This window comes from Pleurodeles waltl, chromosome 5, assembly GCF_031143425.1.
Source record: "Pleurodeles waltl isolate 20211129_DDA chromosome 5, aPleWal1.hap1.20221129, whole genome shotgun sequence".
NCBI classification, from domain to species: Eukaryota; Metazoa; Chordata; class Amphibia; order Caudata; family Salamandridae; genus Pleurodeles; species Pleurodeles waltl.
The window spans coordinates 965,377,830-965,396,451 of record NC_090444.1 but is presented as its reverse complement, the minus strand read 5'-3'; the positions used below and the strand labels follow the sequence as shown (position 1 = coordinate 965,396,451).

Below are 18,622 nucleotides of genomic sequence, written 5' to 3'. Positions count from 1 at the left end.
GTCTGCAGGGCATCACATACCATCTGCAACAGAGTTTGAAGCCATTTTCTTTATTTCGGGCACACGTTTATGTTTGAGTTAAGTGCCATATCCTTTTCCAAGTCTTTTTTTCTTTTCTGAATGTCCTTTCCCCCTTTGTGCAGGTGTATTTATTTATTGTTTTATACAAGTGAGAAGCTTGGTGTCTTCTGATCTCCTGGTCATTTAAGGAGCCTCAATATTTTGTGGCTAGAATCCTCCCTCAAGAGTTGTCACTGATTCATCAGTTGCTCTGAAGCAAAGTGGCAAAGTTGCATTACTGAAGTCTGTCTCACTCTGTGGGGTCAATTAGTCTTTACGCGTATCAAAGTTTAGCAGAATATAGTTAAATGTCCGAAGAGGGGAGATGCCACTTCTGTTTTCATATGTAGTAGTGCCAGGGAAGCTCTGGGGGTACAGGACAAGGCTACAACCTTATATTCCAGACAAAAAGGAGAGGACTTGCCAAGGGGGGAAGGACGAGCATCCATTATTTAACAGTGGTTCAACCTTAGGTTGCTTTAGCTGTTCCGGCTCACTTCTGGTGTCTGTGCATAACATTTATTTCTGTTGGTGAATATGAAGAGATAAGTGAAAAATCAGCTCTCAACAGTGAAGCTATTTGGGTTGACCTTGGTCTGCAAAAAGGGTCTTTAGCCCTCAGCAACTCACTGTCTAGACAGCATTACTCAAGATATCATTTGAAAATGAGTCTTAAATTATTGAGCTAAGTAAATCAGCATCTGAGCACACAATACAGTGCACTCCCTTATTGTTCAGAGCAACTGCAAATATTTGTCCTCTGTACCAGTCTCATCCGTAGGGTAGGGAAGCCCACTTTCCAGTCCATGGTCCTGTCCTTCCGCTGAGCTGATGCACAGAATAGCAGGATGCAAACAATAATATGCACTTGAAATTTGAGATTTAAAGTGAAGCTTCATTAACAAGCTCATTCTCCCTGAATACATGATGTCTGTAGCAACCGAGAACTGTTGCTGTGATTTATCCTGTCTCTCCCACAGCTAACCCACTGGGGTGGGCAGTCACTACATTTTATTGTTCAGGTGATAGTTAGAACCATGACATTAGTTTGACCATATGCATTGTTAAGGTGTTGCTTACTGTAGTCCACCTTCTGACCTTGCCAGACTGGTTTGATCTATTGAGGTGAGCACAAAGTTCTTTCCTGTTTCACTAAATATCTTATTGAATCTGATCCAAACACACAGTAACCTGGCTATGGTTGCCTGTGAGATGTGAGAGGGAATGTGCAGCCCATGGACATGTAGGGGCACAAGGGATACAACCATCTCAAGGCTTTTAATGTCTAATATGGAAACCCACCTTCTTGTGGCTACACATACTCTTAGGTACTCAGTGTGGGGTAGTCTGACTCCTCATGTGCATTTGAGCAAACTATGCAAAGACTCTCACACTCTGCACTCCTGTGAAGTTGTACTATCAATCATGGCACACTACATAGATAAAACAGAGAGGGCAAGGTGGCCGGTCCCTACCTGAGAGGTGCGGAAAAAAAGGACTGTTTTGTGTGACTATAAAGCAGCTACTGCCCATACTAAGCCATGTCATGGCCTGGGCACCAAGCCCCACGATCTACAGGTGGGTAGAGTTCTTTCCTGATGAACAATTTGTTCCAAAGATATCTGAAGTACCTTCTCTATGGGACTCATAAAGCATATCTCTGGTGCAAGAAACATACCAAGTCAGTCAAAAAAGTATGAAATAAGAAGTTAGAGGCAGCCTTGGTGGGACTGGTTGAGAGCCTTCTTGGAGGCTGAGGACCTGGCTGCCGATCCTGGAGAGGAGTTGTGACTTCTTTGAGTAGCCTTGGTGGTGTCACGCTTGTGGGCTGAAGAACCCCCAGCCAGTGGTGCTTGGGCATTGGCACGAAGAGCCCTAGGTTGTGGCACTGATGTTTGGCCATCCCCGTGAGCGCTGAGTGGGGAGTGGGTAGACACCAGACCCCTGCTGGCAACGAGGGGAGGTGACTCAGGCCCAGACAGGGTCCTGGCCTGATTGTAGCAGCGAAGCAGGACCTGGGATGGTGAGTGAATGGAGAAGCTGGGACGTAGCAACAACCATTGATTAGGGGCCTACTACTGGGGCCCTGATTGTGGTGAGGCTTAGTGAAAGACTGTACGCTTGGTCAATTCTTGTGTAGATGGGCCTGTCTTTTCTTTTGTGGACCTTGCCTACCTAGCAGAACTGGACTGGAGGGCCCGAGCGGACGGCAATTGTCTCCCTGTTTGGATTTGGACCTTCGCCCTTGTGCTGCCCTGAGCCAGCGGCGGTGAAGCTTCCGGTAGCCACCCCTGTGCAGTCCTTGCACTGTTTGGTGGAGGGCTTTTGTGACACTTGCTGCTCCTGAGGTCATTCCCCTACAGGGGGATTCATGGTGATTGTGGTGCTTTCTGCCCATTGTTCCCTGACTAGGCCATCTCTTAGGCGGCTGGAAGGGAGCTCTGTTCGCTGGACTCCCTTTGGACTGCACTGGCCTGTACATTGGTTCAGTGCGCTAACGGACGGCTATGTGGCCCCCCCAACTTGGACCTGCCCTTGCCTGCTGTCACAAACATCTGATTGGTTTCCCCTGAGGCCCTGGATTATTTGAGAGACACTTAACACTCAAACTTCTCTCCCGCCTTCATGATTTCACCACTCCACCCCCAAGGCCCGAGCGGGAGGCCATACCTTGGGATTCGTCTGCATTATCTGCTACATCTTCGAGGGACGACTTGCTTAGTCTTCTGTTTTGAGAAAACCGAGGGCCAGACAGGCAGGAGTGCTGCCGGACACTCGGGAACATTCTCACGCCCCGGCTCTGGATTTGGGGGAGCCCAGATCCCCCACCCAGACACAATCTGTGCCCAACTAGACAAAATCCTTGCTGCCATTGCAGACATCAAGTCTACGCTACAACAGGACATTGGCACACTCTCAGTGGGTCTGGGTCTAGTGCAAGCAGATCACCACAAATTACTGGAGAGGGTTAAAGAAGTAGAGACCTAGGTTGCAGACATGAAAGCCAAGTACCAGAAATTGATGCTCTAGATGTTAGAACTGGCTGATAGGGTTCATTTCCTTGAGCAAAGGGGCAAAGATGCTGAGGGAAGCAAAAGACACAATAACATCTGGGTGGTGGGCCTGCCTGAGGGTGTTGAAGGGAATGATATGGTGACATTCCTCAAACATTGGCTCCAAACTGAGGTTGCCCCAAATGACTTGACCACCTTCTTTGCCCTGGAACGTGCTCATTGGGTGCTTGCATGACCCCTGGCAAAGCGTCACCCTCCTTGCCTAGTGGTGGCACAATTGCTGCATTACAAAGATGGGGACACAAGTCTGCAGAGGGCACACACAAGGGGACCATCCAAGGTGGAAAATGTCAGGGTATCAGTGTTCCCAGACTTCACGGCTGTAGTGTAGACTTAGTGAGCCTCTTTCCTGGAAGTCAGGAAGGCGCTTTGCATCAAAGGATTGCAATTCTCTCTGATATTTTCTGCCAGACTCCATATAATACTTGATGGTACCACACACTTGTGGTGATCCCGATGCAACCTGGGAATGATTGGAGTCCTAGAAGTCTGGTTTGACCTTCCCAGCAGTGGGACCTACCTAACCCTAGGGCCTGGTCCCCTGCAGCAGATTAGCAAACAAACTGACCCGCTCCCAAACTGAACGAGAGCGGGTGGCTGCTCTTCAGGCCGTGGCTGAGATCACAATGGCAAAGAAAACTGCATCAGAGACTGGCAGTCCCTCATAACTTAAATCTGTTGCATCTGAATTAGTCCTCCCGGGCGGCCACCACCGTCATGCCTTTTAGTAACGCCAGGATCAATGGATGAACTGATCTGATATACATGTCTGTAACCTTTCTAGGGCATGGGGATCCTGGGTGGAGGTTGGGTTTGGGCATATTCTACTCAGTTGTTGCACTGTGAACTGTTGGAGGCATAGGTCCCAGCTCTTTCCACATACTGTAACAAATTGCCTCTCTCCTTCTCACATTGGCATAAGACGGGGCCTTTTATAGGGTCATAGAGAGACTTATTGGATGTTTGGGCAATGTAATTAGACAGGGCTGGTGCAGGTCTGGTAGGACGCATTGACCTCTATGTTATACCTCATCCCTCTCCAAATGGTCCCTTATAGAGAGACTGGGGGAGAAACCTCGAAGCTAATGTTTGCACACCTGCAGTTTGGATGGCTAACTGTTGCTGGACTACCCTAAGTAAAGGGAGTTTGTTGAGGGTGGTTTGTTCTTGTTCTTCATTGCAGGTACCACCCTAAGTATGGGCCAAAGCAGTCTTATCACAGGTGAGATCCGGATAGCTGGAAGGGACAACACACACTTCATGACCATACATCCAACCAATTCCACACGTTAAAGTTTTTATGTCCTGGAAGATTCGGGGGATGGGCTCAACATGCACAGCACCTGAGGAGGCAGGGAATACAGGTGTCCATGCTCCAAGACACACATCTTACACAGACGGAGGTGGACCGCTTAAAACGCGGATGGCGAGGCCAGTTGTTTGCTACCTTCTACTCTGTCTTTTCCTGGGGGTGATAAAGGGTGGGGGGACACTGATCTGAGTCATGGCGGGGACCCCATTTGAGCCCACTCATACTTCAAACATAGAGAGGGCTGTTATGTGCTTATAAAGAGGGATTGCTGGGCCAGGACATCATCTTGGGCTGCATTTATGGCCTGAACCAACACCAGATGTTTATCCAGTCCCTTTCGTCCTAATTGGTACCGTTGGTGACAGACGACCTCCTTCTAGTAGGTGATTTTAACTGTGTTACAGATGTACTGCTTGACCATTCTCCCCCACCCCTCACTTACCGGGCACCTCTTCCAGTAGGATCATGGAGGGCCCCAGGGAGTGGCTGGGACACTGCAATCTGACAGATGTCTGGAGGACTCAGCATAGGGACAACCAAGACTATTCATTCTATTCCCCCATTTATCAATTACATACCAGGATAGATACATTTGTGTGCTCCCATAGACTTAGTAAATAGTCGTTGCAACTGGGGTAATTGCCCGCTACCATCAGAGACATGGTTCTGATCCCCTTCCCAAAACCAACAGCCAGAGGGCCCAAACATCTGAATTCTGGCCCCCTTCCATGCTAAACATGGACTTCAAAATACTTAGCAAGATCCTCACCCTAAGACTTCTCCCTCATACCCTCACTCTCATACACACAGACCAAAATGGGTTTATCCTCTCCCGGAATACCTCCCTCAAACTCCAGAGATGCTACCACATATTCTACCACCTGGATGTACGATCCTACCTCCATGCTGTGCTGATGTCAGTGTACCTTGAAAAGGCCTTTGACACTGTATGCTGGGACTTTCTGTTTGAGGTCATGAGATGGATGGGCTTGGGGGACTGCTGGGTCAGACTTCTTTATACAGCCCTGCCCGGGCAAGGTCATGATGGGTAATGTTGTCTTCTCACCATGTAGGGTGTGCCAAGGCACCAGGCAGGGATGCCCCCTATCGCTTCTCCTATTTGCATAGGCAATAGAGTCTTTCGACAAATTTTTCCACCTGGCGTGTGGGTGGGGGCTTGATGGTCTGTCCGGGAACACATCATTTCCTTATATGCTGACGACCTTTCATTCTATCTGTCTGATGCGACCATTGATTTGCAATGCCCCTGGATCTACTACAGGAGTTTGAGTTGGTCTCTGTACTTCAGGTCAGCAAAGCTTAGACATACCTGTTCCCTGTGTCTCCAGACACCTAACGACCTTCAGTTCTCGCCCTGGTCCTATGGTGGACCCAAGCCTGCTTATGATATTTGGGCATACAGATCTATCATTCCCTGGAGGATCTGTTGAAGGATAACCTTGGAAAAGCCCTTCGGTCCATTCAATCTTCTGTCCCCTTCTCGCACTCCCTACAGCTGCCAATAATGGCCAGGATTTCTTTATCCAAAATGGTCATGCCTTCGGTTAAGGTCCCCTCTCTTTGGTTTCACTAATTGAACACTCTCCTGAGAGAACTTATATGGGATGGGGCTACCAGAGGGTTTCCCGGCAGACCCTTATGTGCCTGATGAATGAAGGCGGTCTAGGGGCTCCGAACATCAAATTGTACTCTCTGGCATTCTAAATCCAATGGATCACCAAGTGGCTTGATGGGGCACACACGGAGGGGTTGGGCACAGTGGGATCATCTTCCCACCTAAGTGCCTTGCTGTCTCGGATGCTCTGCCTGACTGCTGGAAGTCCTGGAGTATTTTTGACGGTGGCTCTACACTGCTGGAAACGCAGAGTGATGAACACTGCGTGAGTGCTACTTTCTGCCCATGCACTGCCACTGGAAGGCCTCCCTCACAGTGACCCATTGTCTCTTTTCAGAGCTGGACAGCTATCATCTTGGACGGAAGCCGGACTGGTGACGGCGGGTGACTGCTTTTAACAGGGTGTCTTAATACCATTTGAGGAATTGGTCACTAATTACAGGTTGCCCCCAGCGCAGTTCCTCCTATATGAGGCATTGGTCCGCACCTTTGGAGACCTATGGGCCGGAGACATTGAGGAACCCAGGACCCATGGGGGACTTAAACTTCTAGACAGGACGTTTGGTGCAAAATCTTAACATACCCCAAAAACGTCCTGGGGAATACAAGACAAAAATTCACGTAATATAACTACATCCATGTGACCTATATGACCCACCACAGACTTCAGGTAGTTTAAGGAGGCGAGCCTCGCAGTTACCCCAGATGCAGTTATTTAGATGCTGATTTTATGCACATGATCTGGGACTGCCCTGGGCAGCGCCCCTTCTGGGAGGCTATAAGGGATGCACTTCTCACCACTTTGAGTCGCTCCTTTATGCTCTCCCTGGAGTTATGCTTGTTGGGGCTGTTTGATAGACTGCCCAAATGCAAAGTGGGCACTAGATTCCTGGACCTTGCCATATTGTTAGCCAGGAGGCAAGCTGCAATGACCTGGAAGTCCAGGATGGGATTAGTGGGAACTTGGGTGAAAGATGTTACTCAGTGAGCCAGGGCTGAGGAGAGGGCACTGCTTCGGGAGGTGCCTGTGGGGGACCGGAGACATCCATTTGCGGGGTTGTGGACTGGATCTTGGACAGTTGGGAACACCCTAAAGGAGACTTTGCTGAGGATTCTGACCACCAGGAGAGCTTATCTGGTGACAACAGATATAGTGCCCTGGGGAGTATAATAGTGGCGGAGATCACTCATTTATGTGAATTAGGGGGGAAACCTTTGGATACACAGCCCACCTACGTAATGGTAAGATTCATGCTACACTGTCCACCCTCATCCCCTACACCTGGACAAGTTATTTACATTATGGAAGAATCTCCCGACAGCAGGAAGATGTCGGACAGATAAACCTTATCCTTCCTTTCTACCTTCACATTGCTTGGCTACATCTCCTCTGCTCCATTAGTTTTAGGAGGTCCCTGCATGGAATTTACAACAGTTTTTTTGTTTTATATTCTTTCTCCCTCCCTTTTATGGAGAACATGGTATCCTAGACTGACTCCCCCATGACAAGTTGTACATTGCACACTATTGCAATGGTCTATTGTTCATATTCTACATGTTAGTTCAGCCTCTTCGAGGTTTCGATGGCTGGCGTCTTATTATATGACTGCTGCCCACCCTCATGTGATGTCTTATTCAAATGCCAATAAAAATATGTTACAAAGAAAAACATTTGATAACAGTTAACTGAAAACTTTCTTGAAGAGATTAGGAGTTGGATATTGAGCTATCAAGAGAAAGTCACATCTTAGCCTGAGATCCAGATAGAATTCAAAAAGCTACCTTGTAAACAGACCCCTAAACCAAATTGTTTCCTAAAGCTTAGAAATCGTAAGCTACTTACTGCAGCATTAAGTCGAATCTCTCTGACGGTTTCTTTTTCATACAAATAACTTTCTGCTAACCTTGACTCAATCACAACTAGGCGTTACAGGTCACTGTTGTGATCTGAAATGAGGCTGAAGCAAGGAATTTCATGGAACGATTCTCATGTCACTTTGATACAACACACAATGCTTGTGTATGATGGTTAAGTACCAGTGGCTAAGCAAAGTGTAATGAGAAAAGTACTCACTGCACAAAGGTACTTGTAGGAATGTTAAAATTTACCCTGGGATTTAGGATTCCATGATTGTGGATGTGCTAGAGATGTAAGGACTGCATGCTGTCCTCAACAAATGTCATCCTTGCCCATTTTAGTTGATTTTTCACTGTCATGCGAATTTGAATGAGGTGATCAGAGTTTCTAGAAGGCTAACGGATCTCTCTATTACTGTGCTAATGTACTTTGTTAGAATTTAGAGGAAATAACTTAGTTGATAAATAGTTGTAGTAAGGCATTATATAGTGCTGGGTTTCAGAGATATGTTTGTGTTTCATTCTACTGCTAACCTAATAGTTGACAGATCAGTTCTTGATTTTATTGGTAACCCTAAAGAATGTTTTCACCCCCAGTTACTCCAGAAGAAGTGAAACCAAAGTTTGTGAAGGGAACCAAGCGATATGGCCGTCGTTCAAGGCCCGAGCTACAGGTTGCAAATGCAGAATCCAGCAAGTACTTGCAGGAGCACCAGGTTATTGGGAACCGGAAAAATCAGCTGAGACGCTCTGCTTCCCTGGAAAGTGTGGAGGTGGGTGTGACATGTTGATCGACCGTTGTAAGAAGAACTAATTTTTCCAAAAGTAAGACTTATTTACAAACTTAAGGAATTAAACAAATGGATTAGAGCACTTACATAAATTAGGAAGCAGTGAAATGCATCCTTTTTAGGTCTGACACTAGCCACAACCTTTGGATTTTACTGAAATGTTATATGTAATATGCTTACCTATGGGGGCTTTCAGTCAGCACCCTTCATCCATTGGTCTGTGGTGTCATTCACACATTTCTGCCACCGAGTGTACATCCAGCATGGACCAATGTTCCAGCCCACTTCAGCCATTGGCTACCTACACTGTGAGTGACGATGTCCTGTGCTTTAACAAGAAGTACATTGGCTTATGAGGTGGTTCTCTTCAGTGCCGGGTCATTCTATGGCAAAGTGCGCTTTTTGAGACTAAAAGTATATTTCTGCTTTTAGCTAACATATTTTTTACATTGGCAAAAGCCCAGCAGCTTGACCAACAGTACAGCTTTACAAAATCCAGACAAATAAAACATCCATTGCAAAGTCAAAAGGCTGGCTACCAATTCCAGATGTATTGGCTTTGCCGGTGCTTCCTATCATAACTTACATCAAATAAACGTTCATTAGTCCTTTGCTTTTGCTAAATTATGGGTTTTATCACAGTGAACTGGTATATTCATGGGCTGGTCATGTCAGAGCTTGCAGACACCAGGTTTGTTGACATCAATTCATTAAACATTCTCTTGTCCAGTGACTGTGACATCACTGTGCAGCCCAGAACACTGGAACACTTTCCATTCTGTTGACTGCAAGCATCATTTGACTGCTCTCATTGAACGTCAGGCTTCCTTGGATCCAGTTACAGATCCTGCAGTGACAGGTAGAAAGATGGCAAACAGCTTTAGTTATTGTACAGTCTTTGTCTTACAAGGTCAGCTCTCATCCTGCAGAATTGTATCCATTATTACTGCCACCTTTCATTTTTTAGCTGCTTTGTCCCATTTCACCCCTGCCTCTACACCTTCAGGTTGGCAGAAAACACTGGATACTTGTTTTTACATTGAACATTAACAGCAAGTCTTGTGTTTAAATGTAAGGATTCACCTTTAGACTCCGCTGAAGGACATTGGTGACAGTTAATAGAAAGTAGAAAAGTGCTCATAATGCTTTTCTGTTTGTGAAACTTCTTTTTGATGGAAGTGACCTGACCAGGTAACTTTCTGATGAAGACTTGGGCACAGCAAGAGGAAAGTGCATGAGTTTCCCGAAATGCCTAATTTAAGCCTTTAAAATTAATGTTTTTACGTATTACATATCTGACTGCAAAGTGTTTTAGCAGAATACACACTAGAACTAATTATGTGGTACTAACAATGCAGATATTTATATATCGTTTAGTCCTCTCCAGTACGGGAACCTTCCTAGAGGACTGTGGCTGAACTGATACCTGCTGACTGGCAGGCCATTGTTCTCTAGACCTGAGATGTGTCTGTAGGGTGTTATGACTAGGCCCCAAAACGTGTAGGCTAAATGTAAATTCATATATGTGGCCTAGGTAATTGCTAAGCAAAATATTTCTGAGGCCTGGTAATCTGTACTGACTCAAGTGTGTCAAGCTAGATACATGATGTGGCTAAGTGGTGTGAATCAAACAGAGTATTTAGAGCTCTGAACATGGGAGGTTTCCAGAAACACAACCCTTACAACAATGAGCTTCTCCTTGAATTGACTTAAAATAATGATATACCACCATAGAATAATGAAGTTGCTTCTCGATAGAACAGTGCACTCCCTTGTGTAAGACTGGATTACCGGAGATCTTGATGAATATTTGCTGGTGGAACCTCTTTAGGGAGTGACGGTGGATCCGTCCTTTCTTTTGTTTATTTTCCCTCCCATAGAAACACAAATACTGGCTCCGGTGTGTAGCAGCAGCCGTAGATATAATGTAATACTGGATATGTTTTTGTTATATTATTGATTGCTCGACCCAAACCGAATGTTTTTTTAATATCGAGCTGAATAATTATGTAGTGTTAAAAAAAAATATTTTTCTCCATCATTATTTTAATATGCTGCCGGTATACATGCATAATGTAAGATCTCCTATACAACGTGCCTGTATATTGAAAATATAGCACATTGTAACTGTAATTGTAAATTGTACTTACATAGCGCTTGCTATGCCCCATGAGGCGTTACAGCACTTTGCGGTGAGTAGCACTCTACTCCTGAATCCAGTATTAGAGGTTGATAGTAGGTTAGCAAGATTTATTGTTTTTTTTGTTTTCTTTGTGCATTAATTGTGTTGGTTCGTGCTCTTGATTTGTCATGTATTAAGTAGAGTTTAGATTCAGAGTAGGGACAGAGTGATGGGAATGGATTGGAAAGGGGGTAGTAGTACGTTATTTTGTAAGTAGTGGTTGTGTGTACCTATTAGGTGAGTGACATGGCTAAAAAAGAGGAAAACGTTTGAGAAGGGTGTTTATGATTCATTGTTGGCAGAGGGATGATTCAAAGAGAGGAGGGATGGGGCAGAGGTTGAAAGAAGGGTTTATTTTCTTGTTTTATATCTAAAAAAAAACTGAAATTAACTTTTACATACACATATGCACATGATACTTTGTAAGGTTGTATTAGCTGGAGAGGTCCTGCTATATAAATACCCATATGTGCACAGAAGCAGTAATATTTACATTGCCTGATGTACACATTTATCTTTGGGTGAAGTATGCAAAATTTCAAGGCATTCCTTGAAGTTTTTTCATAGCAGGCATAAACACTTCCATGTATGCACCTATATGTACATAGAAGCAGCAGTTATGACACTGTTGGATATACACATATATTTTGTGGTGTAATATACATCTTTCTGCTTATATGGATGTGTCTTCTTATAACAGGAGGCATGGTTCCATGACACTTTGTATAAATAATAATTTAATCTCTATAAAGTGAGAAGCATAGTTGGTCATGTCTGAGTATACTGTTGTAATTCACTGTTGTGAAATGAGTACAGTTGTCACGTAGGAAAGAGCCAGCTCCTGAGTAATCTTCTGAAGCCAAGATGGCTGTCAGTGGATCTTATGTCTGTGGCTAGTAGATTCCATAGTTAGGCTTCTTGAACAGAGAAACATGTTCCACTCATTATTTTTTCTAGTGTGTAGGAACGTTGAAGCGGGGAGCCATTTGTGAGGAAGGTTCCTTTTTGTCTGTAATCTGTTCATTTTTTTAAGGATGAAGATTGCCCATTTAATTTGTATTCCTTTGTGTGTGATACAAAGCAGCTTGGAGGTGCATGTTCTGGCAACTGATAGCCATTGTAGGTCCCTCAAGGCAGTGGAGATGTGTGTTTGTGGCTTTACATGTAGGAGTAGTCTAGGTGCATCATTGCAAATTCTCTGTAAACTTCTCATAGTTGACAGAGGTGAGCCATGATAACAGACCATTAGCATAATCCTGTTTTGATAGGAGAATAGAGATGATAGCTTTAACATTGTGAGCGAATCCTAGGTGCTGAAATATGCATTGCAGTGTTTTCATTGTGAGAAAGCTTGATTTGGCTACCTTTCCACTTGTGCATTCATTGACAGCTTGTCGTCCGTGGTAATTCCAAGGTTTCTTAACTCCTTAGATATTTTGGTGGTGGTCCTAGATTGTCCAATCTGGCGCAGGGAGATTCATAGATTTTCCAGTCGCTATAGATGAGTATTTCAGTTTTGGAGGCATTCAATTTGAGGAGACTCTGTGTCATCCATTGGTCAGCGGCCCAGAGACAATTGAAGATTTTTGATGTTTCAGTGTCCTTTAGGCTTTCCTATAAGAATTATCTGCGTAGTTATATCTGGTGAAGTCAAAACCATTGTTCAGATCTGGTAATGATTTCATATAGATGTTGAAAAGCATGAGTAAGACGATTGAGCCTTCAGTGACTCGCGCTTTAATGCTGCATGGTTTAGAAAAGAAAGGAGGAGTATGTATAATATGTGTTCTATTATGTAGGCACAATGTGATCCAAGTGAGAGCTGTGCCACCTATTCCTGGTTCCTCACATCTTTGGATTAGTGTCATGAGCAACTGTGCCAAAGGCTGCAAGAAGATCCAAGAGAAGAGCAGCAACCCGTTATGGTCTACTGTGTTTTTAAAGTCATCCCAGATAGAGATAAGGGGCTATTCAGTGCCCCCTTTTGGGCAGAATCTAGTTTGAAAGTCAGACAGTATGCAATTTTATTTAGTGAATTGTGGCAGCTTGGAAAAAGCTGCTCCTTCTATACGTTTGCCTAGGAATTGTTTGTTTGCTATGGGATTTTGTTTATAAACTGGCATATGTATGCCCTCTTTAAGTCTTTTGGGAACGCTCCTGTTGTTAAGGAGTTGTTGATGAGTGTTCTGAGTGGGATTGCTGCAGAAGTTGATAGAATGTTTTTGAAGACTTGAGGTAGACAAGGGGCAGCCTGCTGGCTTGCTTGTTTTGACAGGATCCAGAAATCCAGTTGATGATAGCTCTTTGAAGAAGCATAGAAGCGGTGCTTACCTTTCCCTAGAGGATTTTGAAGTAAATAGGTTTGTGCTATTATTCTTTTTATTTGTTTGTTTAAATAAGAATCCAACATGTTTGTCTTAGTTGTGTAATGATTTACCAGTTTGTTACAATATTCTTGAGTAACAAGGTAGGTAGCTTCTCTGCTCTTTGGCTTACAGAATTGGAATTTTGTATTTTTAAAAATTCTTTATTAGAAGACTGCATTGTGGATTCGGTTGAAATATATTTTTTTGCTTTTTTGATTGTAGACATGTATATTTTGTTGCGTCTGTGCAGGCATATCTTATCTTTAGGGTTGTTTGTTTTGAGCCAGTTGTGTTGAAGTTTGGTAACTTGTTTTTTTTAAAAAAAATTTATTCTGCATTTATTCAAGGGCATGTTTGCGTTTGTTATGTGTAGATGTGTTCAGTTGAATCACAAGCTTTCTAGAGCCATCCATGGAGTGTTAGTAAAGAATTGATTGTGGCCAGATCTGTGTTTGAGCTAAAGAGGCTTTCTAGTTCCATCAAATTTACCTTGTTGCAAGATCAATATGTAGTTGAGGGCAAAGTGTTTTTAGTTGGGGTGAGTTTTGGTGTTTTGCATTGGACGGCAACAGGGTACGGATCTGACCAAGTGACTGGAGTAATTGCTTGGAATGTGACTATTTCAGGATTTGCAAAGATGATATCTAATGTATGTCTAGCGATACGTGTGGGATTGGGAACAAGTTGTAGGTTGGGTGTGCCTAGGCCAGTGAAGATAGTTCAGGCCTGTGGCATAATAGGTTTGTCAAACCCTATGGTGAGGCAACCAAGGATGCATATGTTTGAGTATATTGTAAAAAGGTTAGACATTGTATCTAGTAATGTGCCTGGGGATGTTGGATTGCTAGGTGGCAGTCTGTAGAGAAGGAGAAAGTAATATGAAAATGTTGGGGTTGGGTTGGATCTGACAAAGATGGTCTCACAACCTTGTGAAGAAATCTCAGCTTTGGTAAGATTTGTTGTTTGTTTAAATATGATGGCTAAGCCTCCTCCTTGTTGCCTATTCAATTTTGTGTTACAGTTTGATATTCTGGTGGAACAGCTTCATGTAGAACCTGTTCCACATCTTCCCCCAGCCGTGATTTGGTTATGAAACAAAGTCAGGGTTTTTGTCTATCAGTTGGTCAAATATGTGATATTTGTTTTGTTTTTTAAATGGAACAAATGTTTGTCAGTAGGCAGTCAAAAAATGTGGTTGTGTGAATTTGTGTTGCAGGAGGGTGGGTAATGTTCTTTGGCGTCGTTGGTGGTAACTTTTGGAGGACAGAGAAACTATTGTTTTTTTATCAATATCTTTCTCCAAAGGGGTTAGAAAAACATTTTTGGGGTCTGATTGTGTGGGTGGTGGTGAGTGTGCTGGAAATTGATTAGTTGAGCCGTGGAGTTGTTTGTTGCGAAAGGTTGATTTGTTTTGCAATAGACAAGGGAAGGCATTGTGATGAAAAGCGTTATGCAGTTCCTTTCTTTTGAGTATGTTGAAGGTGTTTTGGTTGAGGGGTGGCAGTTGGGAATGAGGGTCATTTGGTATGGCTCTGAATTGAGCAAAGTATGATAGACGAGTGAGTGAGTGTGAATTTTTGCGATTGGTGTATTTGTTGCATGAGGAGTGTGGAGGAAGCAATGTTTTTAAATGTGTTTTTGCTGGTACTGGGAGAAGAGTGGATTTATGGAGCTATGTCCGAGTGTGGGGAGTTACTGAACATGTGAGGTTTTTTTTCGGTAAATGATGTATGTTTATGTGTTTTTTTGTGTAGTAGTCATATTTGGTTTGTTTGTTGTGACTTGAGGTGTGGGATTTGAGTGTGAGGTACTGGTGAGTTGAGCATTTGAACGAGAAGCGGGGTGTGATTGTTTTTGAGAGGAGAGTTTCATAGTAGTGTGGGAGTGGGAAGGTATTTGTTTTGAGAGACGGTTTTAGGCTGGTTAGGGAGATAAATGTGCCTTATTGGTGGAGGAGACTGTTGACAGAGGGTTGTCGTTGATTGTGTTTGAGTAGAAGAGGACGGCTGTGTAGTAATATGAAATGATGCTGGTTGAATAAAGGGTGTCAGGGACAATCCTAGGAGAAGGTAGAGGTTATTGAAAAGGTTTTGCTTGTAAAGGGTTGGAGTTTGTATGATTGAGTGAGTGTTTTGTTTAATTGGGATGAAAGCTAAATGTGTATTTGGTTGTGTTGCAGTACACAGTTGTGGTTTGTGTAGGAGTGTGTGGGTGTAGGGGTGCAAAGGTCTGTAAGAGTGTGTTAAATATCTAGGTAAAGTTTAAGTGAGTGAATGAATGGTGGATTAAATTTGTTGGCAGAGAGTTGTGTGTCATTGTTGTGAGCTACAGTGCATGGCTTTGTATGTGGCTGTGTCTTGGAATGTGCTTGTAAAATGTGAAACAGGCAGCATCTCTGGCCCTCGGCCATTCCTGGTCTAAACAGGCCCAAACAAGCAATGCCCTTGTCCTCTCTGCCCTTAGCCTCGACACTCGGGCTGGGATGACCTGGGAAAGGGCATGTAAGGGCTGCTGGGAGGTGAAATTAATATGTCTTTGCTAAACCCCGACCTAAACAGTAGAGAAACTTTTGCTTAGGAGTACAAAGGGATCTCAAAAATGAACTCCAGCAAACATATTATACCCTATTCTTACATTTAACATGCCATATGTTGACACAACACACCTATTTCTACCACAAAGCAGAATTTCTGAATTTCTCTCTAGCCCTACTTTCCATTTAAAAGGTGTATTCACCTACAAACAAGGAAGAACTTAATTCTCTTTTGTATCTAGGTTAGTATTATTCCAAGTTTGTAAAAAACTTCTCAGACAAGATGTACATGTTGTGCCTGTTAATGAAGAAAGGAAGAAAGTATGAATGGACCAAGGAATATCAGATGGCGTTTGAGACTGTCAAGGAGGCAATTGTCAAAACTGTAATTTTGAAACCTTTTGATCCGCAAGACAGGACCATAGTGTTGCAGATGCTAGAGCGTATGGTCTTGGACTGTGCTGATGCAGCAGAAGGGTGGTCAAGGGAGAGTGTGGTCACATTTGGATCACTGACTCCAAGAGGAACCATGGGGACATACTCTACCATAGAGAAGGGGGCATTAGCTTGTTGGTGAGGTGTGCAGTATTTCAAGACCTGTGTGTGAGGGACTATGTTTGAGTTATGCACCAACCACAAGCCCCTCATGGAGTTGTTTTCCACAAAGGGAACGGGAAGAGCAACTCTCAGAATAGCCAAGTGGTTGTACCGAACTCAGGAATACAACTTTGAAATTAAGAATGTTCCGGGCACGAAGAATGTGAATGCAGGCAGTTTCTCATTTTCCTGTTCAGTGCGAGAATGAAACAGAGGATAATGATTGGGTAGTAACTAGTGTGAAAGGGTTGGGCAGAGGTGCTGTTTCTGAGCATAAATGGAGGTGAGCATTGCCAACCGAAAAAAAAACAAAAAAATCAGCTTCTCATTTCTAATGTGTTTCAGAATAGTGATGTAAACAAGATGGACTGGCTGAAGTTGTTTGACTATCAGATGGTATGAGCTGAGTTGTCAGTGGTGGATGGTATAGTTAGAAGATGTGGGAGGTTTGTGGTTCCTGGTAGAATTCTCTTGAGACTAATGGAATTGTTGCATGAGGGGCATGGTGGAATCTCCAGCCAAGGGGAGCTCAAATGGACTTCTGGTGGCGGGGAATGGATAAAGAGATAGAAAGGTTTATGCTAGAGTCACTTAGGTGTACATGCAGTGATTAATCCCATACTGTGGTTGAAACTCCCATCGCACCCACAACATTACAACCTAGACCATGGCAAAGGCTAGGAATAGACATATGTGGGCAGGTCATATTAATTGTAGAGAGTTAGAAGGCAAATATGCTGTGGAGCTGGTTGACTACTACTTCAAGTGGCCGGGGTGGTGTTCACGAAAGAGAAAAGTGCATGTGATGTAGTAGTTTTTTGTGAGGAGATATTCAGGATGGAAGGTTGTCCTCAGTGGATAGAGTCAGACAATGGTCCACAATTTGTGGCACAAGAATGTCAAAACATTTTTTTTAAAGAAAGTGTTAGTCATCACAGAATTGTGATTCATCCCTGTGACGATGATCTTGTGGAGTGTTTCAGTCGAACATTGAAGGGATGCATACAGCTGGCTTTTGAGTCTAGGCTAGATTGCAGGGATGTGAAGTTAAAAATATGCTGTGGAGTTACTCAAACACACCACACTGAGTCACTGGTGTAACACCCTTCAGTCTGCTAAGAGGAAGGGTTGCATGTACCAAGGTGACACTTGCTTGGATGGAAAGAGTGAATCTGTTGAGTTTGGGCAAGGATTAATTGAAGGAGAGAGTGGTGGGGAACCAGAGCAAATATGTAGAGAGGTACAATGACAAATTGAAGAAAACCCCTCATGAATGTAAGGGAGGTGATTGGGTGAGAGCAGGTAGTAAAGGAAGATCTTCCAGATTGTCACATCCTCAGAGAATATGCATCGTAACAGGAAACATTGTCTGGTTGAAGGATGGGAAAAATGGAATGCCAGGAACGTGGAATGTGTGCAACGATGTAGAACGTGGAGAATGCAATAGCTATTAAAATATTAAAATTTTAAAAAAGCAGATATGCTGCTTTCTAATTATGGTAGGCATGTGTTTTGAAAAAAACACGTAAAAAATTATCCAGAGCAAAAATACGTTTTGATAATATGCAATGAAAGTACAGATCTGCCCACCAGCCCTAGTACTGAACTGGACAACTGCCATGAGTCACAGTGAAGAGAGCTAATGGCTGAAGTGGTCTGCACAGTTATTTGATCTGGTATGGAACTCACACTCTTTCTGGTGGTTGTAAAATACCAGCAGTCACCACATCCCCTAAACTTAATTTAAAAAAAACATCTTTTCTTAAATTAGTTTGAGGTTTTCCACACAATACTCATGATTATTAGGATCCCTGATCTCTAAAGCAGCAGTTCTTAACCTGTAGTCTGGGGGACCTGAGGGCCCACAAAGCATATGCAGGTGTCCGTGACTGCTTAAAAATGAAATAATATTGACAGATCAATAGGATGCCTATGAAAAAGAAGCAAAATGTACAATTGGAAATATCTACGTGTAATCTGAATGAATTGGAAACTGAAGGCTAAAAATTAAGTTAGTATCCTCAGTTTGGTTGATTTGTGGGAGCAGTACAAGTGCTTCAAAAATAATGTAGTATGAAAATGAGTGCCTTAGTTGAATTCGGAAATGCTCTAACCTGCCTATCAAAATTATATTTTTTCTATATTTGTGAATTACATAAAGTATTTCATAATTTGTGTAATTGTTTGACGACCACTTGTTCCCGTATCTTTTAT

General features: G+C 43.5%; 1 protein-coding gene across 2 annotated transcripts in view; it reads left to right on the top strand.

The window, feature by feature from the left end:
- The window catches only part of NINL (ninein like), a 464,259-nt gene that overhangs the window by 120,418 nt on the left and 325,219 nt on the right, over positions 1-18,622 (top strand). For both annotated transcript variants that reach the window (XM_069235090.1, XM_069235091.1), the window contains exon 4: positions 8,537-8,712. In XM_069235090.1, coding sequence (XP_069091191.1) covers positions 8,537-8,712 — 176 coding nt within the window. The remainder of the gene's footprint in view (positions 1-8,536; positions 8,713-18,622) is intronic.